The 26,400-nt window shown below is 44.9% G+C and overlaps 1 protein-coding gene across 9 annotated transcripts in view; it reads left to right on the top strand.

Moving 5' to 3' along the window:
- LOC126999677 (regulating synaptic membrane exocytosis protein 1-like) overlaps positions 1–26,400 on the top strand; it is a 119,829-nt gene that overhangs the window by 37,680 nt on the left and 55,749 nt on the right. For all 9 annotated transcript variants that reach the window (XM_050862450.1, XM_050862405.1, XM_050862414.1 and 6 more), the window contains exons 5-9: positions 4,604–4,820; positions 10,064–10,243; positions 10,741–10,874; positions 13,204–13,334; positions 13,850–14,015. In XM_050862450.1, the coding sequence (XP_050718407.1) occupies positions 4,604–4,820; positions 10,064–10,243; positions 10,741–10,874; positions 13,204–13,334; positions 13,850–14,015 (828 nt within the window). The remainder of the gene's footprint in view (positions 1–4,603; positions 4,821–10,063; positions 10,244–10,740; positions 10,875–13,203; positions 13,335–13,849; positions 14,016–26,400) is intronic.

Below are 26,400 nucleotides of genomic sequence, written 5' to 3'. Positions count from 1 at the left end.
CCCCCACGCCCCAGACCCCCCCCCTTCTGGTCCCCCTACCCCCATCTCTAACGAAAAGGGTTCTGAGGTTCTTAGTTTTCCCTTTACTAACGCCTAATTTGAATAAGACATATATCGTTATATAGTTACTCGTAAAAAAGTTTGCTTGATGATTTCTAGAGTTAATTAAGGAAGAAGATGCAGCAGAGCGTTGAGTTTTTTCTTATCATCATCATCGCTCTATTTACTTTTTTTGTTTTGTTTTCCATATCAAATGAAAGCGGTCTGCTCCTCGTTCCCTTCCTCCCTCTCTCCCTCCGTCCTCCCTCCCGCCCGAATAAGAATTTTGGACTAGCCTTCACAACTTGAGGGAAGAATCAACAAAGCTAAAGAGAAGAGCCTTAGCCATAACCCTTCAGACCTTTAATATCGGCGCGGACGGAAGGATAGAAAAAGAGATAGAAAAAAATAATAACAGAAGCAAGGGACCCGGATTCACAGCAGTCATCTTGGAACCGTACTGCAGATGACCTGATCTCTTCGTCCTCCTCTTCCTTAGTGTTGTGATAGTCAGAATACAACCATTTTTACAGCAGCGAGGATAAAATTAATAGAAAATTTGATGACAAACGCAAAACCCGGATTCACAAGTCATCTCGCAATCTTACTATAGATGACCTGACTTCCTCATCATCCTTCTTCGTGTGATAGCCAGAATACTTCCATCTTTACTTCAGCGAGGATAAAAACGAGAGATTTGATAACCGAAGCAGGAGACCCGAATTCACAAGTCATCTCGGAACCTTGCTTTCGATGACCTGATCTCTTCGTTTTCTCCTCCTTATTCTTGTGACAGTCAGAAAAAGTCCATTTTTACCGTAACAAGGATAAAAATAAGAGAAAATTTGATAACCGAAGAACAAATCCCGGAATCACAAGTCTTTTCGGAACCCTGCCATAGATGACCTGATCTCTTCGTTCTTCTACTTATTGCCAGAATACTTCCATTTTTTATCCTTAGCGAGGATCAAGAAGAGAGAAAATTTTATTACCGAAGAAACATAACCCTGATTTTCAAGTTATCTTAGAACTCTACTATAGCTGACCTGACCACCTCGTCCTCGTCCTCGTCCTCCTCCTCATCCTCCTTCTTGTAATAGCCAGAATACTTCCATTTTTACCTTAGCGAGCCATACAGAAGCCTTGCCTGTCTTACCTAAACAAAGCAGCATGGTGACTCCCTTCCCTTCCCTTCCCTTCCCTCCTTCCCTAACGCTTCTCTGTGGCTAAGTGTTCCACCATTAACCGGCTTGACCTGCGCAGTGGGGTGACTGGACCCAAACCTCAGCACGTGCATGTCTTAGTGGTGACGATGACCGGTTTTGTGCCTAGATGGTGATGACTTTGTGTAGCTACGGAGCTGATTGGTTGAGCCTTGTCCAGTGAGCCTTGTCCTCGTTCCCTACTGGCTGTGATGGTCCTTGTGGCATCCTCGCTCGCTTGACTTTGCTTCCCGTCTTGTCTGTGTCCTGTAGTCAGTGTGTTATGTAGCGAGCTCTGTCTGTCTGTGTGGTACTTTTTTCCCCCCCTCCCTGGATATATTTTTTCTCCATCTCCGTACTTTTTCAAATATGGTATACATGTATTTTTTCTCTCTCCTTAGGACGTGTTCTTAGTGATTTATATAACCCTCCATTTTTCTATAAGGATTTAGATTTTAGGTTATTGCTTCAGCGTCATTTTGGGAAAGAGTTAGAAGATTGTTTACTTAGATAGGCCAAGATGCGTTATTTTTAGACCACATTATATTAGAACAGTCCATGTTTTCCCGTATTTTGCCGGGTGGAAACAGGTAGAGTGCTTATTCAGTCCCTAGAGCTATTTTTTGCTTAACGAAAGTTGTGTTGATTTATTCGTAGAGTTTAAGATTTAGTATTGACGAATTTTATGTATGTATACTGTCGACATGTTTTGAAAAGGTAAGTGTGTGTGTGTGTGTGTGTGTGTGTGTGTGTGTGTGTGTGTGTGTGTGTGTGTGTTCGTCATCCTCACAGCCTCTCTCCTTATTGGCTCCTACGATAAGGACACCACCACTTAATTATTGTACTACTACTACTACTACTACTACTACTACTACTACTACTACTACTACTACTACTACTACTACTACTACTACTACTACTACCACCATCACCACCACCACTACTGATACTGCTACAAGCGCTCTGTATAACCTCACCTGCCCCCGTCTGTACGAACACTGCCAATCAATAATGACCCCTACCTGTGCATAGCCAATCAATACATTCATGGCCCCACTCACCTGCCCTCCCAAAAAGCGTCAATCAAACCAGCTCATTCACGTCACAGTACTAATCAGATGCACAACGCACTATACCGCACTATTACACACCCTGACGCTCCTGCTGCTGCTGCAAGTGGCGAGATCCGGCAACCTAACCCATGTCACACCTGCCAAACGTACGACGAAACCACTCTTTAACCTGACAACCATACCCTACCATGTCAACCCTCACGTATGGCAGGACAAGCGAGGATAAGGCAAGGCAGAGACACAGCAACGAGCAGCATGTGTCCCGCCCCCTCAGAACAGCAGTAGAGTAAGCAAGGACGGCTGTTAAAATCAATAGAGCTGACACGAACTTGCAGAGCTAGGAACCACGACACCGAGGGCCCGAAATAGCCACCAGCCAGGCGAGGCACACAGACTGGAGGAGTGACGTCACGGGCTGGTGGTGATGGTGGTTGTCGGCGTAGCGTGGGAGGTGGTGGTGGTGGTGGTGGTGGGGTCCCTTTCCGAACTACATAACTACGTAAGCCACTTTTTGTTGGTGTTCTGGATTATTTTTTCGTTCATCTCGCTTTGTCTTTCGTTCTCCTTCTCACTCTAGTAGTAGTAGTAGTAGTAGTGGTAGTAGTAGACAACACATGTCCTTATCGTAAGAATGAGTTTGGAAGAGAGATGTTAGGAAGAAGTGTGTATGTGTGTGTATGTCCGTGTGTGTGTGTGTGTGTGTGTGTGTGTGTGTGTGTGTGTGTAGCAAGATCGGCCACCAGTCTGCAGATCTCTGTATTACTGTTTCCGTCTGTCTGTCTGTCTGTGTCTATTTTTAAGTTTCTGTTTTTCTCTTACTCCTCCTTATTTTTTTCTTCTCGTTTTCTCCCAAGTGTTTTATCATCTCCATTTTTTCTTCCTGATTCTAGCCACATTCTCATACATTTTTCACAGATTTAATTGTTTTTCTTTGTTTCTTTCTTTTTCCTTTCTTTATTTTGTCTCACTCTTTCATTCCATAATTCATTCTCCTATAATTATTTGATTCGCTTCCTTCATATTTTTTTCATTCTTCCTCTCTCCCTTCTTGCATTCCTTCTTTCATTATTCTTCCTTTTCTTTTTTTTATTTTACCATTCCATCTATCTATATGTAACTATCTATCTATCAGTCTGCATCTATCTATCTATTTTTCTTTCTTTTTCTCTCTTTATCATTTCCCTTAAGTACACTTCTCAAAATTAATGATCCATTGTTCCACCTTTCCTTAATTTTTCCCCACGGTATTCCTACTTCCTTTGTTTTGCTTTCTTTCTTCTCTTCCCGTGATATCATGTCCTTCAGTTAGTTATCATCATCATTATCATCCCTTGTTTCCACCTTATTATTATTATTTTCCAAGTGCTTCTAATCTTGATGAGCTCCACTTCTCTGCCTTTTTCCCCCCTTGGTGAGAGAGAGAAACCACAAAGGAGGCAACAGTAAGTATATGACGTAATAATATCTCTGTCTCTCCCTCTCACTCTTTCTCTCTCTCTCTCTCTCTACTCGGTTCTCCAGCTTCACTCTTTTCTCTGGTGATAACAAGATGATTTCCAGGTTTCCTTCCTCCCCCTTTTCCCCCTCAAGCAGGTTTTCGTCAGTGCCGGCGAGGAAGAAAAAACGAGATGGTTACACTGTTTTGCTTCGTCACATCACACGTTTTACAATGCCTCCCCTCCCCTCCCCCTTCCCCCTCATAGTTTTTTTCTTAATGTAGGGTAGACCGAAAGGCGCAAGAAGAAGATGACGCAGAAGAAGATGGAGTTGTAGTAGTTGTAGTCGTATTGTAGAGAGAGATGATAGTAGGTAGGGGTGGGGAGTTTACTACTACTACTACTACTACTACTACTACTACTACTACTACTACTACTACTACTACTACTACTTCTACTACTGCTACTACTACTACAACCATGATTCATTTCTTTATCCTCAATCCTTATAACTGAGAAACTACTACCATTTTCTTCCTCTCTCTCTCTCTCTCTCTCTCTCTCTCTCTCTCTCTCTCTCTCTCTCTCTCTCTCTCTCTCTCTCTCTCTCTCTCTCTCTCTCTCTCTCTCTCTCTCTCTCTCTCTCTCTCTCTCTCTCTCTCTCTCTCTCTCTCTCTCTCTCTCTCTCTCTCTCTCTCTCATCTCCCCACCCCTAGTAGTAGAGCCCACCCATCCACCCACTAACCCACCTTCCCTCCCACTCGCCCACCGTCGCTAGCGGGTTATATAGCTACTGACCAATACTCCCGCTCTCTCCCCCTCCCGTCCGCCCCTTCGCCCGTCCCTCTCACAGCACCCGGTCTCGTGGAAGCCTAGTCAAGACGGCACGAGGCTCATCGGTCACCTACTGCTCAATAAGTACGTAAAAGGCGAAGTCCCGGTGCTGAGTGCGAATATCTTGGGGCTGAAGGTCGTCGGCGGCAAGATCTTGGACAACGGTAGGATCGGTGCGCTGATCGAGAAGGTGAAGAAGGGAAGCGTGGCCGACACCGTAGGGCACCTAAGGCCGGGTGAGTTTGTGTGTGTTTGTGTTTGTTTTTGTGTTGGTTTGGTTTGGATTGGTTATGTTCACTCCGTCCTCTTTATTTATTTTTTGTCCTGTTCTCCTCTTGTATATTTTTCGATTTTTGTTTTTTGTTTGTTTGGTTTGTTTTAGTTTACATCTCCTTCTCCTCGTTTTCCTCCTCCTCCTCCTCCTCCTCCTCCTCTCCTTACTCCTCCTCCAACAACTACTACTACTACTACTACTACTACTACTACTACTACTGCTGCTGCTGCTGCTGCTGCTGCTGCTGCTACTACTGCTACTGCTACTACTGCTACTAATACTACTACTACAACAACAACAACAACAACAACAACAACAACAACAACAACAACAACAACAACAACAACAACTACTACTACTACTACTACTACTACTACTACTACTACTACTACTACTACTACTACTACTTCTTCCTCCTCCTCCTGCTCTTCATTCAGTATTTGTTTTTCTCCTCCTCCTCCTCCTCCTCCTCCTCTTACTCTTGTGTCAGACCAGTTGAGATTAGTATAGGTTGATTTTATTGTTTATTCGTTTGTTTGTGTTGGTCTGATCTCCTTCGTCTTCTTCTTCTCTTTTCCTCCTCTTCCCTTTCATTTGTTCTTTTTTCTGTTTTCCAGGTGAATTTACGTGATTTTTTTGTATATTTTGTTTCGGTTCCTCTTTTCATTTTTTTTCCTTAATCTCCTTTCTCTTTTTTTCTGCCTCGTGTGAATCTTGACTTTTTCTGATACGAACGTGTTATGATTTTTCTCTTCCTCTTTCTTCTCTTACTCCTCCTTCTCTTCCACTATCAGTTTCTTTTTACTTTTCTCTCTCTCTCTCTCTCTCTCTCTCTCTCTCTCTCTCTCTCTCTCTCTCTCTCTCTCTCTCTCTCTCTCTCTCTCTCTCTCTCTCTCTCTCTCTCTCTCCTCCTCTTCATCCATTAGTATTTGATCCTCCTTTCCCGGGCTCTTTGATTCGCTTCTGCACGTCTTCTGATCCTACTGAGACAGGAAGGGAAGGAAGGAGCTGTGAATTGGCAACGCTGTGCATGGTTCTTCTTTTTTTACAGTGACCCCTTAATTCTTCGATCTCTTTATTTCTCCTTCCCTTTATCACAACCTCCCCCTCCCCCCCCCCCATTCCTACCTCTTTCTATCACTACTGTCTATTTCTATCTGTCTACTTCTATCTACTTCTTTCTATTCCTATTTCTATCCTCTTATTCTTTCTTTTCTTAATTTTAACCTTTTTATTTCACCTGTTCCTATCTCTTTTTATCACTTCTATCAATTTATATCTGTCTACTTCTGTCTACTTCTTTCCATTACTATTTCTATCCTCTTATTCTTTCTTTTCTTAATTTTAACATTTTTATTACCCCTGTTCCTATCTCTTTTTATCACTTCTATCTATTTATATCTGTCTACTTCTATCTACTTCTTTCCATTACTATTTCTATCCTCTTATTCTTTCTTTTCTTAGTTATAACCTTTTTTTTCCCCATTCCTATCTTTTTCACTCCTCTCCTAGTTTTTTATTATTTTTTCAGTCCTTATATGTATGTACGTATGTATGATAGTTTGCATACTGTTTTTAGTTTCGTCAGGGTAATTTGCATTATTTTGATTATTACCATTATCATAATTATTACCGCTATCAATATTATTACTATCATTATTATTATTGTTGTTTTTATCAGTTGTATTATTTTGTTATTTCTACTACTACTACTACTACAACTACTACTATTTATGCTACCACTACTTCCACCACCACCCACCACCACTACTACTACTACTACTACTACTACTTCTACTACTACTACTACTACTACTACTACTACTACTACTACTACTTCTACTACTACTGGGGTGCACGTAGCCGTAGAAACTTAGGATAAACTAGAAAAAAATATGAAACTAGGGCGAAACTTCTGAGTATGGAAAGAGGAAACTGGCGACGAGGATGGAGAGAGAGAGAGAGGGAAGAGAAGAATGTGTCTGGAGGGAGGAGAGAGAGGGAGGAAAAGAGGGGAGGGAGGAGGAAAGGGGAATGACCTTGCCAGTAGTGTCGGCCCGTATGGAGAAGAAGGAGGAGGAGGAACTGGTCGGAGATGGGGAAAAAAGAGGAGGAAGAGGAGGAGGAGGAGGAAAGAGAAGAGAGAGTGGAATTAAAAGACGTAAACGCTTTGTAAATGAAAGAGAAGAGAAAGGGGGAGTAGAAAGAAGGTAAGGGAGAAGAAGGAAGAGGAGGAGGAGGAGGGGGATAGGGAGACTGGGGAGAGAGGATTTGAAAAGGATGTAGAGGCTTAGAATACGAAGGAGGGAAAAGAAAGGGGGAGTAAGAAGAAGTGAAGGGAGAAGGAGGAAGAGGAGGGGGAAGAGCAGGAGGAAGGAGGAGGATTGAACTAGGATATAAGGACTGTGTGTATGAGGGAGAAGGGGCGGAAGGAGAGGAAAATGAGGAGGAAAGGAGAGGAAAGAGGAGAGGGGAATGAACTAGACTGTAATGGCTGGGTGTATGAGAGAGGGGAGGGGAGAAAGAGGAGGAAGAGGAGGAGCGGAAGAGGGAAGAGAGGAAGAGGAGGGGGGAGGGGTTCAGATCTGCAGTGGCTGGCTGTCTAGACTGTTCAGGACGCCCCCCTCCCCCCTCCCCCTTCCTCCGTCTCCTCCCTATCTTCCCTCCTTTTTCCCTTCCCATACTCATCCTTCCTCTTCATTCACTTCTTTCTTTCCTTTCCTTCCCTTGCGTTGCCTCTTTCGTTCCTTCCTCCTCCTCCTCCTCCTCCTCCTCCTCCTCCTCTGTGCTTCTTTACTAACTCCATTCTTTCCTTTTTTCTCTTTCCTCTTCATTTTTCCCTGTTCTGTCTGTCTCTCTGTCTGTCTTTTCTTTTTTCACTCAGCAAGAACCACTAACTATTTTTTTTGTTGATTCAATCTCATGGTTTTCAGTGCTTTTCTTTGCTCTTGTTGTTGTTATTGTTGCTGTTTTGTATTTCCTTGTTTCTGGTTTTCATTATGACCTTTTTACTTCCTTCCCCCTTGCTCCTCCTCCTCCTCCTCCTCCTCCTCCTCCTCCTCCTCTTCCTCCTCCTCCTCCTCCTCCTTTGTAACTTCTCCTCTCCTCTCTCTTGCCTCTTTGTTCTTCCTCTATACACGCACATGGAAACAGACAGACAAATAGAGACACACACACACACACACAAACACACACACACACACACACACACACACACACACACACACACACACACACACACACACACACACACACACACACACACACACACACACACACACACACACACACACACACACACACACACACACACACACACCACTCCGTGGCGCAACTGGTAGAGCGCTGCGCTGCCAGGCTTCACGGTCTGACAGGGCGGCGGTTTGAACCCGCTCAGGCCGGATTCTTTCCGTTAACTTGGAGTGGTTAATGTCCTCCCTTGAGCAAGGGGAATGGGATGTGTGGTATTTGAGGTCCTGGCAGTACACATAGATCGACGATAAAGAGCACTTACTCACGTCGGGAGGGTACCTGCTGGCAATTACGAGTCCAACACGTGATTAGGCCGTGGTGAATTACACACACACACACACACACACACACACACACACACACTCTCTCTCTCTCTCTCTCTCTCTCTCTCTCTCTCTTTATCTCTATCTATTTGTCCATCTATTTATATATCTATCTATCTCATTATCATCCATTCGTTCCTTCTCTCTCTTACTTCCTCGAACTCTACGTAAATTCCCTTCCCATTTCCCTTACCCATACCTCCTCCCCTTCTTCCCTCCTCCTCTTCTCCTCTCCTCCCCTTCTCCCCTCCTCCCCTTCTCCCCTCCGCCTCATTCCCTTTTATCTCCCATACTCTCATTATCTTCCCCTTTTCCCCTTCAGCCCCACGCTCCCCCTACGTCGGATTCTATTTTTCAGCTTAAGTGAAATTTGTTGAAAAAGAAAAAAGAAAAAAAACAGCGAACAAATAATCGAAACTTGAAAGAACTGACTCATAGGGGAGGGAATTCTGTCTTGTGTGTGTGTGTGTGTGTGTGTGTGTGTGTGTGTGTGTGTGTGTGTGTGTTTAATATCCGTTGAAAAGGCGTTACACATGCTATTTATGCCTTTCACGCCCTTTTTTTTCTTTTTTTTTCTTTTTATAATAAGGGCAGTGTGACGGAGATGAGCACCGAGGCCATGTGCAGCCTAAGCATATGCCCACAATTTAACCTTTGCCTTACAGAGTCCGTTTCTTGCAGTGTGCCCTTGAATATATCAGTGCTTTGTCACGTGATTAATTTCTTATCATTTACTTTTATTGTGGTTCTCATAATTTTATCTTCTCTCTCATCCTAATAAATTACCTTCACCACAGTCCTAATTATTTAACTCTTTTTGTAATTCTTCTAACTTACCTTCACTGTGGTCCTTATAATTTCACCTTCTCTCTTATCCTAATAAATTACCTTCACCACAGACCTAATTATTTCACTCTCTTTGTAATTCCTCTAATTTACCCTCACTGTGGTTCTCATAATTTAACTTTTTATGTAATCTCTGTAACTTTCCTTCACTGTATCCTAATCATTTCATTTCTTCTTTAATTCCTCTAAGTCACCCTCCCCTAAAGTTCTCATAATTTCACCTTTTCTGTAATCTAATAACTTGTCTTCATTGTTGCCTCTTTAATTTGCTTTATCTGTAACCTCTTTAAATGACCTTAACTCTAGTTCTCATAATCTCACCTTCTCTGTAGTTCTCACACCGTTTCTTCATTGTGTTCTATATATATGTTTTTTTTCTGTAATCTCTTTCACTCACCTTCACCATGTCATAATTTCACCTTGTCTGTAATCTAATAACTTGTGTATCTATATTTCATTACCACCCATATGTTCTTTCGTTCCCTTCCTTTCTCCATAACGCTACGCACTTTCCCTTCCCACTTCTCTTACCCATACGTCTTATTTAATAACTGTGTCCTTGTAATCTACAGTCCACATCTCACGGGTGCCTCACTTACTCCATTGAACTCTTGCTAACCTTCCTCCCTCGGTCGTGCCATCTGTCCATAGCTTACCTTCACTATGACATAATTTCACCTTTTCTATAACCTAGTAACTCATCTTCACCGTCCATATCTCACGGGTGCTTAACATAACCCCGGAACCCTTGCTAACCTTCCTCCCGCGGTCGTGGCTTCTGCAGGAGACGAAGTACTGGAGTGGAACGGCCGATCGCTGCAGGGCAAGACTTTCGAGGAGGTGTTCGAGATCACTTCGGAGTCCCGCCAGGAGCCGCAGGTGGAGCTGATGGTGTCGCGGCAGCTGTCTGACGTGGGGCGGCAACCAGGGAGGAGACACACCCACCTCGGTATCGGCGCCAAAGGTGTGTGTGTGTGTGTGTGTGTGTGTGTGTGTGTGTGTGTGTGTGTGTGTGTGTGTGTGTGTGTCTGTGTGTGTGCTTGTCTTTGGATGTGTATTCTTACCTTGAAATTATATATAAACTACTTTCGAACTCCTCTTTAACCTCTTATCTTTCTTCCCCCTCCTCCTCTTTTTCCTCCTCCTTCCTCATCATTTCCCTTTTTCGCTTTCTCATCTTTTTATCTTCCTCCTCCTCCTCCTCCTCCGCGTCCTCCCTTTTCTCCTCCTTCATTTCCCTTCTACTTCTATTCCTCCTCTTCCTCCTTTTTCATTTCCTTCCTTCTCGTTTTCCTTTCCCATTTCCCTCCTCTTCTTCTCCCTCCTCCTTTTCCTTCATTTCCCATCTCGTTCTCCTCCATTTCCTTCCTCCTCCTTCTTTTTCTCCCCTTCCTCTTCCTCTCCCTCCTTTTTCTCCTCCTCCTCCTCGTCCTCTTTCTCCTCCTCCTCTTCCTCCCTCAGGCGAAGGTTACGAGTCTCGCAGATTACCGGAGCCGCGTCAGGACCGGCGGCCGAGCGTCACCATCACCTCGCCAGGCTCGCCGGAGACCTTTAGGATACGAACCCACTCGCCTTCCATCGTGGGCAAGCTGCAGGTTTGTACGCCGAGACAGGTGGCCGAGAGGTGTGGTCTGGGAAAAGGTTCAGAACGTTTTATGGTCTGGAAGTGGTCTGGTGTGGTGTCGGGGGAGGATTTCATCGTTTTATGGGCTGGTGTGGTCTAGGAGGTAAGCTTAGATCGTTTTATGGTCAAGAAGTGGGCTGATGTTGCCTGTGGAAGAGGTTCTGTGTGTTTTATGGTCTAGAAGTGATCTGCTGATGTGGTTTTGGGAGTGGTCTTAATTGTTTTATGGTCTAGAAGTGGTCTGGTGTGGTCTGCGAAGAGATTTTGAGAGTAGTATGGTCTATAAGTAGTCTGCTATTTTCTATGGAATAGGTTTATAATGTTTTATGGTCTTGAAGTGGTCTGGTGTGGTCTGCAGAAGAGGTTTTGATCGTTTTATGGCTTAGAAGTGTGCTGGTGTGGTCTGGGAAGAGAGTATGAGTATTTTATGGTCTAGAAGTGGTCTGCTATTGTCTGTGGAAAGGTTTGGAGTGTTGTATGGTCTAGAGGTGGTCTGATGTGAATGGAAGAGGTTTAGAGTGTTTTATAGTCTAGAAGTGGTCTGCTGTGGTCTGTGGAAGAGGTTATGAATTTGTTATGGTCTGAAAGTGGTCTGGTAAGTGGTCCCGTATTGTTTATGGTCTTCCTTGGTCTGAGTCTGGGTCTATCCATACCAACTCCCGCGGGCCACACCTCAGACTCGTATAATTCGGTTCCCAGGAGAGAGAGAGAGAGCGTTCCTGCATCTCATCTTTGACTGCTATCGTTTATACATAAGAGGCTTCATGTACGTTCTTCATTCTCCTCCTCCTCCTCCTCCTCCTCCCTTTGCTGTTCTTTCTCATCTTGTATAATTCGGTTCCCACGCGAGAGTGTTACAGTTTCTCATCTCTGACTTCTATTGTTTATATATTAGTCTTTATACACCTATGTTTGTCTCTCCCCCCCACCCCCCTCCCTCCTCGATTCTCCTCTTCTACCTCCTCCTCTTCCTCCTTTTCCTCCTCCTTACATTTGTTTTAAGATGTGGAAGAAGGGAGTGAGGTAGAAGGAGAGGTGTTTTTCATTGTTTTATTTCCTGTTTTAGCTCTCCCTTTTTCTTGCTGTATCTTTTCTCTTTCTTTCCTTCTCTTCTCTTCTCTTGTCCTTTTCCCCACTTTTCCTTACGTGCTCATTTTCACCTTTTCCACTTTTTTCTTTCTTTCCCTTTCTCTCTTCCTTTATCTCTCCTGTTTCTTCTCTTCTCTTCTCTGATCCTTCTCTCCTTTTTGCTACGGGCTCATTCTCATGTCTTTCTACCTTTTCCCTTTCCCTCCACTTTCATCTCCTTCCCTCATTCATTCTTTATCCTACCTCACATCATCTCCCTCCCTTCTTCCTTCTTTCCCCTTCTCTCCCTTTCCCTCTTTCTTCATCTCCTTTCCTCATTTGTCCCTTTTCCTACCTCACATCATAACTCCCCTTCTTCAATTTCCTTTCCCCTTCTCCCTTCTCTATCCTTTTCCTCCCTTCTAGCCTCAAGGGGAAGAAAGGGACTGCATGACCTCTGAACTTTAACCTATGATCTGGGTACTTTTAGAGGCAGGGCAGCAACTCTTCCCTTCTCTCAGGCAGGCAAATAGCATCGAAGGAGAACGCTGGGAAGGTCTTATTGTGTGGCTCTCTAGCGGGTGTTATCATGGTTCACTCTTTGCTTTATATATGTATGTACTTATTTGCCTTGCTCTTGCCCCTCCCACCCTGTTCCTTAATGGACTATACGTATCTGGTCTTCTTGTTGGCGGTTTGTCTTTCTATCTCTTTGTTGTTATTCTTTTTTATTCCTATCTCTTTTCTCGTCCTCTTTTCTCTCTCTCTCTCTCTCTCTCTCTCTCTCTCTCTCTCTCTCTCTCTCTCTCTCTCTCTCTCTCTCTCTCTCTCTCTCTCTCTCTCTCTCTCTCTCTCTCTCTCTCTCTCTCTCTCTCTCTCTCTCTCTCTCTCTCTCTCACTACTCTTCCCCTAGCCCACCCCTTTTTCCTCTTCTTGTTTGTTTTTTGTTTTTCTTTCCCTTTCTTTTCTCTTTTATCATTTATTCTCCCTCTTCCCTCATTTCCCTCTTTACTAGTACTGCTACTACTACTACTACTACTACTACTACTACTACTACTACTACTACTACTACTACTACTACAACCATACCACTACCACCACTACTACCACTATTACCACTACTACTACTAATACTTCTGTAACCACCTCTCCATTACCATCGCATCTACTGTACTGCCACCCCCTTCGTCCACCTTACCCGCCTCTTCCTTCTCCTCCCTCTCGCCTGGCAGTTGAAGTTATGGTTTGACACGATGAACCAGCAACTCGTCGTGACCATCGTGAGTGCCGTCGATCTCCCGCCCCGACCCAACGGCGCCCCAAGGAACCCCTACGCCAAAATGTTCCTCCTGCCTGATCGAAGGTGAGCGTCTCGTCTGGGTTTTGAGTGTAGGTTTTGTACTCTCTTCCTCTCTTCTTCTGTCTGCCAAATGTTCGGGTCTCTTGTGTCTCTCTGTGCTGCATTTCTGGTTCCTCTACTTCTCTTCCTTCCTGTCTTGTCTGATAGAAGCGAGAAGTGGGAGGTATTCTTGTTTCTTTTCTACTCCCTTCTTTCCCTTAAATGTTCGGCTATCTTGTGACTTTCTTTATTTCATTCCTATTTCATCTTCTCTTTCTTCTTCTCTTCCTTCTTCTTCTCTGGGTGTGGTTGAGTTTATTTCCCGGGTTTGTTCTTGTGTTTATGTGAAAATCTGTATCTATCTATCTATTTATCTATTTGTGTCTTCTTATTTATCTGTTTTATCCTTTCCGTAATAGTCATGCATACTAAACCACCTATAAACCCTTTCCTTTACCTCCTCCTCCACCTCCTCTTCTTCCTCGTCCTCGTCCTTGTCGTCCTCGTCCTTGTCCTTCTCCTCCTCTTCACGATAACAGCGAGAAGTCCAAGCGGAGAACCAAAGCCATGGCCAACACCCTCGACCCTCGCTGGAACCAGTCCTTTTACTACTGTCCGCTGCGCCGCCCGGAGCTCAAGACCCGCTCGCTCGAGATCACCGTCTGGGACTACGACAGATACGGCGCCAACGACTTCCTGGGAGAGGTAAGTCTTGGCGGCATGCACTGAGGGGAGAGGGAGGCTGGGTTAGAGGGTCAATGTATGGGGATTGGGGAGGGAGAAAGGAGAAGTAGCGGGTTTCTGTTGATAATACGACGCCAGTGAATTTCAAGAAGAGATAGTTATAGCAGAATGCCGAGGAGAAATGGAGGGAAAAAAGGAGAGGGGAAAAGGGTACTGGAGGAGGTTTCTGTTAATAATACGACGCCAGTGACTTCCCATGAGCGGTAGTCATTGCAGTATACGAAGGAAAATGAGCAAGGGAAGAAAAAACAAGAAAGATATGTTGGATTGGAGGGAAAGAAGGGAGAATAAAAGAGGTACTGGATGATAAAGGAGACTAAGGAAGACAAGAAGAAAAGGAAGAGATGAAAGATTGCAGGGAGAGGAAGGGAGAGTAAAAGAGTACTGGAGGAGGTTTAAAGGGAAGAATGGAGCAGTGGAGAGGGAGTTTTGATAAGAGGAAGAGAAGAGGCAGGGAGATTAGGAGAGGGAAGGAGAGATTAGAAGAGGTGATTTAAGAGAGAAGGTCAAGAGAGAGAAGAGAAAGAGATTGAAAAGCAGTGGAAGAGAGAGTTGGATGGGATAATAGAAAGAGTATGGAAGAGAGGTATGGATAGCAAGTGGGTTGAGGTGTTTAAGGGACTGGCATGGAAGAGTTTGATCAGGTGGGAGAGAAGTAGAAGAAGAATTGAGGCAGTGGAGAGGGTGTCGGTTTAGGTGAAAGAAAGGGGCAGAAAAGATGTTTTTTTGTAAGAGGAAGGGACAGTAAAGAGGGTTTGGATAAGAGGGAGGAGGCAGTGGATAGGGTTGAAGAGAGGAAAGGACAATAGAAGGTGAATTAAGGCAGCTGAAAGGGTTTAGGTGGAAGGGAGGGACAGAAGAAAGGGTTTAGGTAGAAGGGAGGGGCAGAAGAGAGGGTTTAGGTGGAATGGAGTGGCAGAAGGGAGTGTTTAGGTGGAAAGGAGGGGAAGAAGAGAGTGTTTAGGTGGAAGAGAGGGTCAGAAGAGAAGGTTTTTGTAAGAGGAAGGGACAGTGGAAAGGGTTTGGATGAGAGAAGGGGCTAGTGGAGAAGGCTGATGAGAGGGAAGGCCAGTGGAGGGAGGGCACAGCAGGAAGAAAACGACAATAAGCTCTCAAGGGATCACTGCTTTGTCTTCCCTCATTCCTTCCCGCATTCTTGGGTTTGATTTTCGTTAATAAGATGACTGGCGGTGGTGGTGGTGGTGGTGATTGGATGTCTGTGTCTGCATGCTATGGTCAATATGTTTTTTTTCTCTTCCTATTTTATTTTTTTTATTTTATTATTATTATTATTATTATTATTATTATTATTATTATTATTATTATTATTATTATTATTATTATTATTATTATTATTATTATTATTATTATTATTATTATTATTATTATTATTATTATTATTATTATTATTATTATTATTATTATTATTGTATGTTTCATAGTTTGCATTAGGTATGTTTTTTTATTTATTATTATTGTTGTTATTATTATTCGTTATTACAACACGCAGCTCCAAAGGCAAGGGGGCAGGAGAGAGAGAGAGAGAGAGAGAGAGAGAGAGAGAGAGAACGAACGAACGAACGAACGAACGAACGAACAAAAACGAGAGAGAACGAAAACGAGAGCTAGAACGAAAGCGAAAACAAGAACGGAAACGAAAACAAAAACGAAAACAAGAACAAAAACGAAAACAGAACAAAAACGAAAACGGTAAGAAAAATAAAAACAAGAACGAGAACGAAAACGAGAATAAAAACGAAAACAAGAACAAAAACGAAAACGAGAACAAAAACGAAAACAAGAACAAAAACGAAAACAAGAACAAAAACGAAAACGAGAACAAAAACGAAAACGGGTATAAAAATAAAAACAAGAACGAGAACGAGAGAAAGACCGAGAGAGCGAGAGAGGGAGGGAAAGGGGGGGAGATAAGGGGAGAGGGGGGAGCCACTATTGACACCCTAAGCGGCAGCGATAAGACGTAACATGTCAGAAGCTTTATAGCCGTGAATTATGCGCCCGCCTGATGATGGTGGTCAATAGCGTGCCTTGGGGTCAGCCTGGAAGGGGGGGAGGGGATGGGGGTAGTAATAAGGGGAAGAAAGGGGGTGATAGGTGGAGTTGATGGGGGGAAGGAGAAGGTAGTGATAAAGGAAAGAGGGGAAGGTGATGGGTGAAGGTGGTGGATGATAATTAATAGGATGTGATTGAACGAATGGGTGATGGGGGGTAAAGATGGGTGACTAGGACGGGGTAGAGGGTAGTGATGGGGGTAGAGGGGGAAGCGATGGGAGGAGGTGGGGGATGATAGTGAATAGGAAGTGAATGAACGAATGGGTGAGGGGGGTAAAGTCACAATATTTTTATTGGAGTATTAGAACGTCTTTTGAAACTCTAGGGTCCAGGCACAGCTCGTTTCAATATTACAGGTGACAGTTTCAGTACAGTTACGTTACAAGAGCTTAAGTCTACGTGCATCATATGGTTTACCCCTGTCAAGTCACGCTCCTCATTCCTTGCGAGTTGGTATGTCTGTATGCGTGAAACTCTACGGTTCCGCTCTGTCGCGTTTCAGTGATTATTACTGCCAAATAGGACTTACATTACAAGGCTATTTATAAAGTCAGGCAAAAATGAGAGCTTTTCATTGTGTGCTGCTAGTTGGTGAAATCTGTACTCGTGTAACTCTACGGTTTTGATTTACTTTTTGTTTAATGGTAAAATCCGGATTTGTAAAAGTCTACGGTGCTGGTTTGCCATATTTTACTATCCCATAGGTGAATGCTGTCAAATTATGAATGAATCAGCATACATTTCATTACTATGTATGAGCTCACGCATAGATATGAACTGTCACACACACACACACACACACACACACACACACACACACACACACACTTTTGCATCCATGACATTCACGCGTCGTTTGTCTTGTGGCGGCGAGTGGGTGAGGCGTGTCCTGGGGCCGCTTCCTTCCCCTGGTGGTGAGGAGGCAAGGCACTACTTCGTCGGGAGGAGGAGGAGGAGGAGGAGGAGGCCGCCGCTGCTGTCTTCCCCTCCCTTCCTCACCTGCCTGCTTCCACCTGTCTCTCTCCTCATCGTCTCGCCCACAACGCCGGGCTCTGAGGGGTAGGAAGCACAACTCTCACACCAATCTCGCGTCTCCTGTGCATCCGTAAAGCCCCAACCGAAAATGTAATCCACGGGAGACAGAGAAAGTGAGAGAAAAAAGAGCGCGAGAGAGATAGGAAAAATATTCATCAATAAACGCGGTGGTTGTGTGGCTGGTGGCGTGTGGCAACGCTCCAAAGTGAGGGGTTGAGGGGTCCCGCCGGCTTGCAGTCCTCAGTAGTAGCTGGTCTCCCTTACTGTGTGTACCGAGTCGTCCGCCGCGGCGCTAGTAGCCATTTGCCTCCCCGGGTTCGTATCCCTCCAAGGTGCCGGGGAACTTTCACGCCACCAACCCGGACCGGACTCTAAGCGACCCTTGAAACGCGAAACGGGACGAGTGCGGCGCGGACTGTGTGTGGAAAAGATACATTGGAGGCAGTGCGGGGTGAGCGTGAGCTGCCACCTCCCTCCATAGACGAACACCCACGGACCAAAGGCTTTAAAGATTTTTTGTGGACTGGTTGGCTGGCGGCGGCTAGGGCGGAGAGTGGGCGACGCAGGGCTCTCGTACTTGGGGTTGTGGTTGTGGTTATGGTTGTGGTGTGTCTGGTGAGGGGTTTGTCAATACGAGTGGTAGTGGTGGTGATGATGGTTGAGGTTATGATGTATGAAGGTTGGTTGATGGTTCTGGGTTTAGTGGTGGTAGTTGTGGTTTTGGTTGTGGTGTGTGTAGTGAAGGATTGGTAATACGAGTGGTAGTGGTTTTGGTGGTGGTGATAATGGTTGAGGTTGTGGTGTGATGTGGAATGTTGATTGATGATGGGAGCTTGGTGGTTGTTGTGGTGGTGGTGAGGGTTTGGGAGTGATAATGCTGGTGGTTGTGGTCATGATGGCTGAAACTGTGGTGATGTCGATGGAGTATTGGTTAAGGGTGGATGGTGGGTGGTGGTGGTGGTGGCGGTGGTTACAGTGATGGTGGTGATGTTGGTTAAGTTGTGGTGGTATTTGTACTGTAGGGGAGTGGAGTTGAGGATATGGTGATGTTGGTGGTTGAAGATATGAGATGATGTGGCAAGCTGGTGGATTATGATGGCTATTGTTGCAGGGGAAATGGAGTTTATGTGGCAGTAGTGATTGTGGTTGTGGTTGTAGTGGTGGTGATAGTAGTGGTTAACTAGGCCGTATTAGAGTGGAGAGCATAATATAGTGACAGGATACATAACGCTAGCTATAATAGTATGGTGTCAACGTATGATTTCAGAAGAATGTTATGGTGAAGGGGAAAATATATCAGAAACTCGAGTTTGTGATGTTATAAGTACCAAGGATGGAGTAGATGTAACCGTGATGGTGATGATGATGATGATTATGGTGATGATGATGACTATGATGCTGCGAGAAAGATGTTAGCTGAAATGACAGTCTTTAGGTGGTGATGATGATGATGGAGATGCTAGTGGTGGTGGTGAATAAATGACAGAATGAGGTTTAGAAGAGTGGGGAAGAGGTGATGAGGGTGGTGGTGATGGTGGTGGTGGTGGTGATGATGAATAAATGAAAGGAAGAGGTTTAGAAGAGTGGGGAAGTGGTGATGAGGGTGGTGGTGGTGAATAAATGACAGAAAGAGGTTTAGAAGAATGGGGAAGGGGTGATGAGGATGGTGGTGGTGGTGGTAGTGATGATAAATGACAGAAAGAGGTTTAGAAGAATGGGGAAGGGGTGATGAGGGTGGCGGTGGTGGTGGTGGTGGTGATGATAAATGAATAAAATGAGCCTCGTGTGATGATGAATGTGTGCTAGGATGAATGCAATAACAAAGAACGATGAGGTAACAACACATAACATAACATAACATAACATAACAGGAGGTGACGTAAGGGTAGTTTAGTGAGCAGCTGGTGATTATGATGATAATGATATTTATGATGGCCTTGATGAGGCGTATGAAGGGAATAGAGACAGTGTGGCCGTGGAGTAAACGGTAGACAGGTCATTAGGTGTTGATGTGGCGTGCAGGTGTGATGTGGTATGAAGAAGGAAGATGGCAGGGTGTGGCTTAGTTGAGAGCTGGGTGTGGCGTGCGTGTGTGTGTGTGTGTGTGTGTGTGAGGAGGCGGGTAACTAGGGTGTGGCGTGTGTGTGTGTGTGTGTGTGTGTGTGTGTGTGTGTGTGTGGTGATATGGCGTGAGGGATGGGGTGTGGCTGATCCCTAAACCTGAATGAGAGAGAGAGAGAGAGAGAGAGAGAGAGAGAGAGAGAGAGAGAGAGAGAGAGAGGGGAAAGGTAGTGTGTGTGTGTGTGTGTGTGTGTGTGTTTGCGCGAGTGTGTGAAAACGCAAAACAAAGTAAGAAAAACATGTATCATTATTACTTATATCAAAACCAAACATACATAAATACATACAAACATACATACATTGTCTGTTTGTCTAGCTATCAATCTCAATCTCTATCTATCTATATATCTGTCGAACTATCTATTAACCTATCACTATCTATCTATTTTTATGAGTCGATCTATCTATCAACTTGCAGACTCCTTACGTTCTTATGTTCTTATATCTAACTCTCTCTCTCTCTCTCTCTCTCTCTCTCTCTCTCTCTCTCTCTCTCTCTCTCTCTCTCTCTCTCTCTCTCTCTCTCTCTCTCCCAGCCAGAATGGAATATATATCGCGTGTCGGAGCGAACCCAAATATTTAAGGCCAGTCAGGCGGGGCGTTTCCATTGATTGTGTTTCGGGTCTCATGATGTATTGAAGGATCCGATTTTCTCTCTTTCATTAGCGGGAAACTGTTACGTAATTGTGAGAGGCCTGAGAGGAAAGAGAGAGAGAGAGAGAGAGAGAGAAAGTCTTGGAGTTGAGAACAAGACTATTTTCTCTCACCGGAAGCAGGGAAGCCCTCCAAATTCAGGCGTTGGGTCAGAGGCTTCATTCAGCTTCACTCCAGCTTTAAATCCTCTCTCTCTCTCTCTCTCTCTCTCTCTCTCTCTCTCTCTCTCTCTCTCTCTCTCTCTCTCTCTCTCTCTCTCTCTCTCTCTCTCTCTCTCTCTCTCTATCTCTCTCTCTCTCTCTCTCTCTCTCTCTCTCTCTCTCTCTCTCTCTCTCTCTCTCTCTCTCTCTCTCTCTCTCTCTCTCTCTCTCTCTCTCCCCTCTAGCGGTGACCTCGTCTTGAGATGTAACCTGCAGCGGGTCGGGTCGCTGCGGCGCCATGGAGAGAAGGGAGGGAAAGGGGAGAGAGGGAGGAGAGAGGGGGAGAGAGAAAGGGGAGAGTAGGAGAGGAAAAGAAGAGAGAGGGATGGGATGGGGGGAGAGTGGAGGGGATATGTATAGTGTAGGAGGGTGGGGGTGGTGGGAAGGAAGAAGGAGGAGGAGGAGGAGGAGGAGGAGGGTCTAGGCGATAGGAAGAGACGCTGTAGAAGGAGGAAAGGGAAAGAGATAAAGGACTTGTATAGTGAAAATGGGAAGAAGGAAAGGTAGAGGGAGGGATGCGAGAGGAAAAGATGCTATGAGAGAAGAAGAAGGGAAGGGAGAAGGGACATGCAAAGTACGGAAGAAAGAGAAGGAAGGAGGATATGGCTAAGAAAGAGATAGAAAAATAGAAGACAAATACAGAAAGGGTTATAGAGAGTTAGAGCCATAGAAAATAAAAAAAAGGGGAGAGGAAAAAGAGAGAAAGAAAGGGAAGGAGTAAGGGAAACTAGGGCAAAGATATATATAGAGAAAGACAAGAGATAGAAAGAAGTAGACACATATAGAACGGTAGTTAGAGAGAGCGAGAAAAGGATGAAAAGGGGAAAGGAAGAAAGAAAGAAAGGAGGAAGGAAGACAGAGGAATACCGGTTGGGATTTGGTGGAGGAAATGGAAGCATACTAAGACATTTCTGGCCTTGGAGGAGAGACGGAACGGAAGGGAAAGAAGGAAGGAAGATTTCGACGGGAAGAGAAGGGAATGGAAGGAAGGGAAAGGGAAGGAGAAGAAGGAAGGAGGGAAGGTTTTAACGAGAAGAGAGAGAAAGGGGAAAGGAAAGGAAAAGAAGGAAGGTTTTAACAGGAAGATAGAGAGAGAAGAGAAGGGAATGGAAGGAAGGGAAAGGGAAGGAGAAGAAGGAAGGAAGGAATGTTTTGACGAGAAGAGAGAAAAAGGGAGGGAGGGAAAGGAAAGGAAAGAAGGAAGGTTTCAACGGGAAGATAGAGAAAGGGAAGGAAGAGAAGGGAAGGGAAGGAAAAGGGGGACATGTGAGGGGTTAGTAAAGGGAAAGAGAATTAGGAAGGACAGATAGATACACAGATAGACAAATAGATAGATAAATAAAAAGAAACAAGAAAAAACAGGAGGAATAACAGAGGAGTAAAGAGACGGACATGGATCGAGAAAGAGAAAAAACAGAACTGAGAGAGAGAGAGAGAGAGAGAGAGAGAGAGAGAGAGAGAGAGAGAGAGAGAGAGAGAGAGACTTAATTAATTTAGGCTTGGTTAAAATACCGCTTGCTTACGCTGGACTTAATGGCCTGGCTTTTGTTTTGGGGGAGAATGAGCCTTGCTGTTTCTTGGCAGTAATTGAAGTGCGTTAAACACACACACACACACACACACACACACACACACACACACACACACACACACACACACACTGGCTTGTCTCGGTTAGGGTTCGGTAGCATCTCTCTCTCTCTCTCTCTCTCTCTCTCTCTCTCTCTCTCTCTCTCTCTCTCTCTCTCTTTGTACATAAAAAATACACCAAAATTAAACATAAGAAATACATCACTAAAGAAAAACAAGAGGAGAAGGAGGAGGAGGAGGAGGAGGAGAAGAAGGAAGAAGGAGAAGAAGAAGAAAAAGAAAAAGAAAAAGGAGGAGGGGGGAGGGGAAGGGTATATAGGCTGATGCCATAAAAACTGGCTGGAATCTCACAAGACCCTTTTACTTTAGGCCTAACCCATAGCGGAGGCAACTGACGGGCGGCGGGACCCACTGGGGAGGTAGAGCGAGAGAGAAAGAGAGAGAGACACAGAGACACAGAGAGAGGCAGAGAAACATGACTGTGGCGTTAGACTGAGGGTGCAAAAAAGAAAAAACAACAAGAACCACTATATTTCTAAGTCGAATCAGCCAGTGATACAAAGAAAAAGATAAGAACCGAATGCGTAAGGAACTCTGAAGAAGAAGAAAACAGAGAGACAGAAAAGGAAAGATACTGAAACGAGGAAGTGTAGAGAAGGAAAGGCAAGGCAACAAGAGGAGAGGGGAGGGCTGTGCGTGTGCGTGTGCGTGTGAAACAAAAGTCTGGGTCGGGGCGGCGGATGGGGTGAAAACATCCCCCACACCCTCACACTGCCATGACCAGGAGGCTACCCGTACGCCCCCCGCCACGCCCGCACGCCCATGAGAGGCCAGGATGGTAGAGAACGGCACGGGGCGGCCCTCTTCTGACTTCAGCATGCCCGCACACACCGGCAGGCAACAGTACTACCTGGGGAAGTACCTGCTGCAGCGCTCGGCCTCCAAGAGAAAGGTACGGAGACGGCGACGATGCAGACGCTTATACTTGGGTGGTGTTGATTTGGTTGGTCGGATGGGTTGTCGTTTTTTGGGTGTTATTTCTGGGCGTGTGGGTGTGTGGGTGTTTTTTGGTGCGGGAATGTGTGGGTGTGGGTGTGTTTTGGGTGTTGTTTTCTGTGTGTGTCTCGGTGTGTGAGTGAGTGTTTTTGTCTATGTGGGTGTGTGGGTGTTTTTCATCATAGTAACGCAGGTGTGTGAGCTTGTGTTTTTATTTGTGTGGGTGCGTGGGTGGGTCTTTCTTCTGTGTGTGTGTGTGTGTGTGTGTGTGTGTGTGTGTGTGTGAAGAATGTAATATATAAACTGAAGAAGAATTTAGGATAGTGTCGGATATTCTTAGAAACACAAGCGACAGAAAGAGGAAGAAGGAAGGCAGAGTAGGATTAGGATACAAGGAGACTTAAGGATGGCTTAGGATGCGTGAGTGTGTGAATATTACCTCAAAAAGTGATAGGAATAAGAAGAAGAAAAAGAGAAGACATGATGAAGTGAATTTAGGATCTTTCCAGCAGAAGAGGAGAAGCAGGAGGATGGAAAAGGAGCGATGTAGGATGCTAAGGATGCGGGAGGCTGTAGGATGCTAAGGATGCGGGAGGCTGTAGGATGCTCGTGAGGGTTCCGTCAAGCACCTCTGACCTTCCACGGCGTCCAAAGGTCAAGTGGCGTGACCTAAGATGGCAGACAGCTCTTACAATGCCGTGTGTGTGTGTGTGTGTGTGTGTGTGTGTGTGTGTGTGTGTGTGTGTGTGTGTGTGTGTCTCTCTCTCTCTCTCTCTCTCTCTCTCTCTCTCTCTCTCTCTCTCTCTCTCTCTCTCTCTCTCTCTCTCTCTCTCTCTCTCTCTCTCTCTCTCTTAAATGGTGAAGAGAAGAAGTAGATGGAGAGGGAAATAAATAAGAGGGGAAAATATTAAAAGATGAAGAAAAAGGAAGGTAGAAAGTTAAAAGAAAGTCACAGCAGGCACAAGGAGATTGGATAATATTGATAATGATGATGATGATGATAATAATAATAATAATAATAATAATAATAATAATAATAATAATAATAATAATGATGATGATGATGATAATAATAATAATAGTAATAGTAATAATAATAATAATAATGATGATGATGATGATGAAACGGAAAGAACATTCACTCATTGCTGAATTCTTAACATGGCCACACTCCTCCTCCTCCTCCACCACCTTCTCCTACTCCTCATCTTCCATTCCGTACTCCGGTCCTCCTCCTATTCTTCTTTCTCTTTTTTTCTCTCCTTTTTCAGCACCTCATTCCCTTTTCTCTTCTTCCTCCTCTTCCTCCTCCTGCGAAAGCAGACACACTGTATGTTATACACGCGGGCACCAATGACATCCAGACATCGCGAAGTGACGACATTCTGCTGAAATACCGACGAGTCATTCGCCTCTAGAAAGACAAGTCACGGCACGTCATCCATCGGCATCCTCTCTAGAATCAACGCCATTCCCAGCTTCTCTAGCAAGGCCTTCAGCGTCAACACCAGGTTGAAAAAGCTCTGTGACTAAGAAGGCGTGGCCTTCATAGACACCTGGGATCACTTCGTTAAACCGTACTTGTTCCGTGATGATGGCCTTCACTTTAATGAAGTCGAATCAGCGCGTTTTGGAAGAATGCTGAACGAAGCAACTGGCAGTTACTGGCAAAAAAACTGCCCGCGAGGGAGGGGCCACAGCAGCCCTTGACTACTCAAGCCGCAACCACGACGCGACACACAGGAACGAATGTGAACAGAAACACGCTCAGTAGACGACACACTGCAACTCGGAATGCCAAGAGCAACAGTCATATCTCTGTTCTGTACACAAATGCGCGTAGCCTAATTCCCAAAAGAGACGAACTCAGTGCGTATGTTGCAGCAGAAGAACCGGACGTCGTGGCGATTACTGAGACCTGGGCCAACTCCACGCCTATAGTGTCTGAACTGTCACTCCCGGGATACGAAAGCTTTCAGAAAAACCGGACGGCGGACGGCGGCGTCATTTGTTACGTTAGAAGCACGCTATAAAAATAGAACAGGACGCTGAGAAATACGATTCCGTCTACGTAGAAATAACAACACATAATAAGAAATTAATACTTGCAGCTGTTTACAGACCTCCAAAACTACAGGCAACCGACGACACTGCCCTATACAATGAGATTCACTCTCTAATACAAGGCAAAAATGCAATAATCATCGGTGACTTTAACTGGCAATGTTGACTCGGGTTTGCTGACTGGGGACCAAGAGGGTAGCAGACTCATAGAAATGGTGGAGGATTCATTCCTCACTCAAGTTATAACTCAGCCAGCAAGAGAAAACAACCTCCTGGACCTAGTATTAGTGAGCGACCCTGACCTCATTCGTGACTGTAAACTTGGAGAAAAACTAAGTGGTTGCGATCACCACATAATCCGCTTCAACGTCAGTGTTCAACACAAGGTCATCGAAAATCCAACATTGATACCCGATTACCGAAAGGCTAACTTCAATCTAGCCCGCGAACTGCTACCTCCTGCTGCGTGGGACCATATCAACGGCAACTTCAACGTCAGTACAATCGAAGACACGTGGACTGTCTTCAGGGACAAGCTTCTGGAGGTAGAAAGGACGACAGTTCCTATGAAATCCAGGCTAGTAAATGGTGCCGTGGATCCACCGTGGATGACCATAGAGATCAAAAGGGCAATAAACGCAAAAAAGCGGAATTATAATCTGATGAGAGGAAATGATATGGCCGAAGCCCGTGTACAGTTCCGAAATAGCCTCAGAGCTTGTCGAACTCTCATTCGGACTAGTAAACGCTACCACGAGAGACAAATAGCGCGCGAAGTCAAGGCCAATCCTAAAAAGCTTTTCACGTACATCAGAACTTTAAAAAGTTAAAACCAACATTGGCCCATTGACGGACGAGACCGGATCATTAACCCAGGACAGTAAACACATGGCCAAAATCCTCAACAGTAACTTTGCGTCCGTATTTACTATCGAAGACAAAGAAACTATACCCGAAGGCCCCGTTCCTCCGAAGGGGATTACGCCCCTGGATGTTGACACAATATCCGCCCAAGACGTGAAAAAGTACTTGGACAAGCTCGATACAAACAAGTCAACGGGTCCTGACAACTTGTCACCGCGGTTGTTGAAAAAACTGAAACAGCAAATAGTGCAGCCCCTCACACGCATATTTAACCGGTCGCTACGACTGAACAAAGTACCCGACGACAGGAAAATGGCGAACGTAACCCTGATTTACAAAAAAGGAGATAATAACGTTGCCCTAAACTACTGGCCTATAAGTTTAACATCAGTGGCAGCCAAATACTCGAGAAGATTATTAGAGACAAGCTTGTCCACTTCCTAGAAGAAAATAATATAATTTCTGACACACAGTACGGTTTCCGAAATAAGCGTTCTTGCTTAACGAATCTATTGGACTTCTTCCAAGGTATATACGATATCTGGGATAATTACGTCCCAAGCGATGTCATATACCTGGACTTCCAGAAAGCCTTCGACAAAGTGCCACACAAGCGACTCCTTAAAAAAACTAAAGTCAGCGTGTATAGGAAGAAACATGACTGAATGGCGTTCGGCGGTGGCCGAACTGGTAGCGTACTGGGCCCACATTCACCGCGTGATGGACGGCGCGGGTTCGAATCCCCACGC

The sequence above is a fragment of the Eriocheir sinensis genome, chromosome 2, assembly GCF_024679095.1.
Source record: "Eriocheir sinensis breed Jianghai 21 chromosome 2, ASM2467909v1, whole genome shotgun sequence".
Taxonomy (NCBI): Eukaryota; Metazoa; Arthropoda; class Malacostraca; order Decapoda; family Varunidae; genus Eriocheir; species Eriocheir sinensis.
Note: the sequence above shows the minus strand (reverse complement) of the source record. Positions and strands in the feature narration are given on the sequence as shown.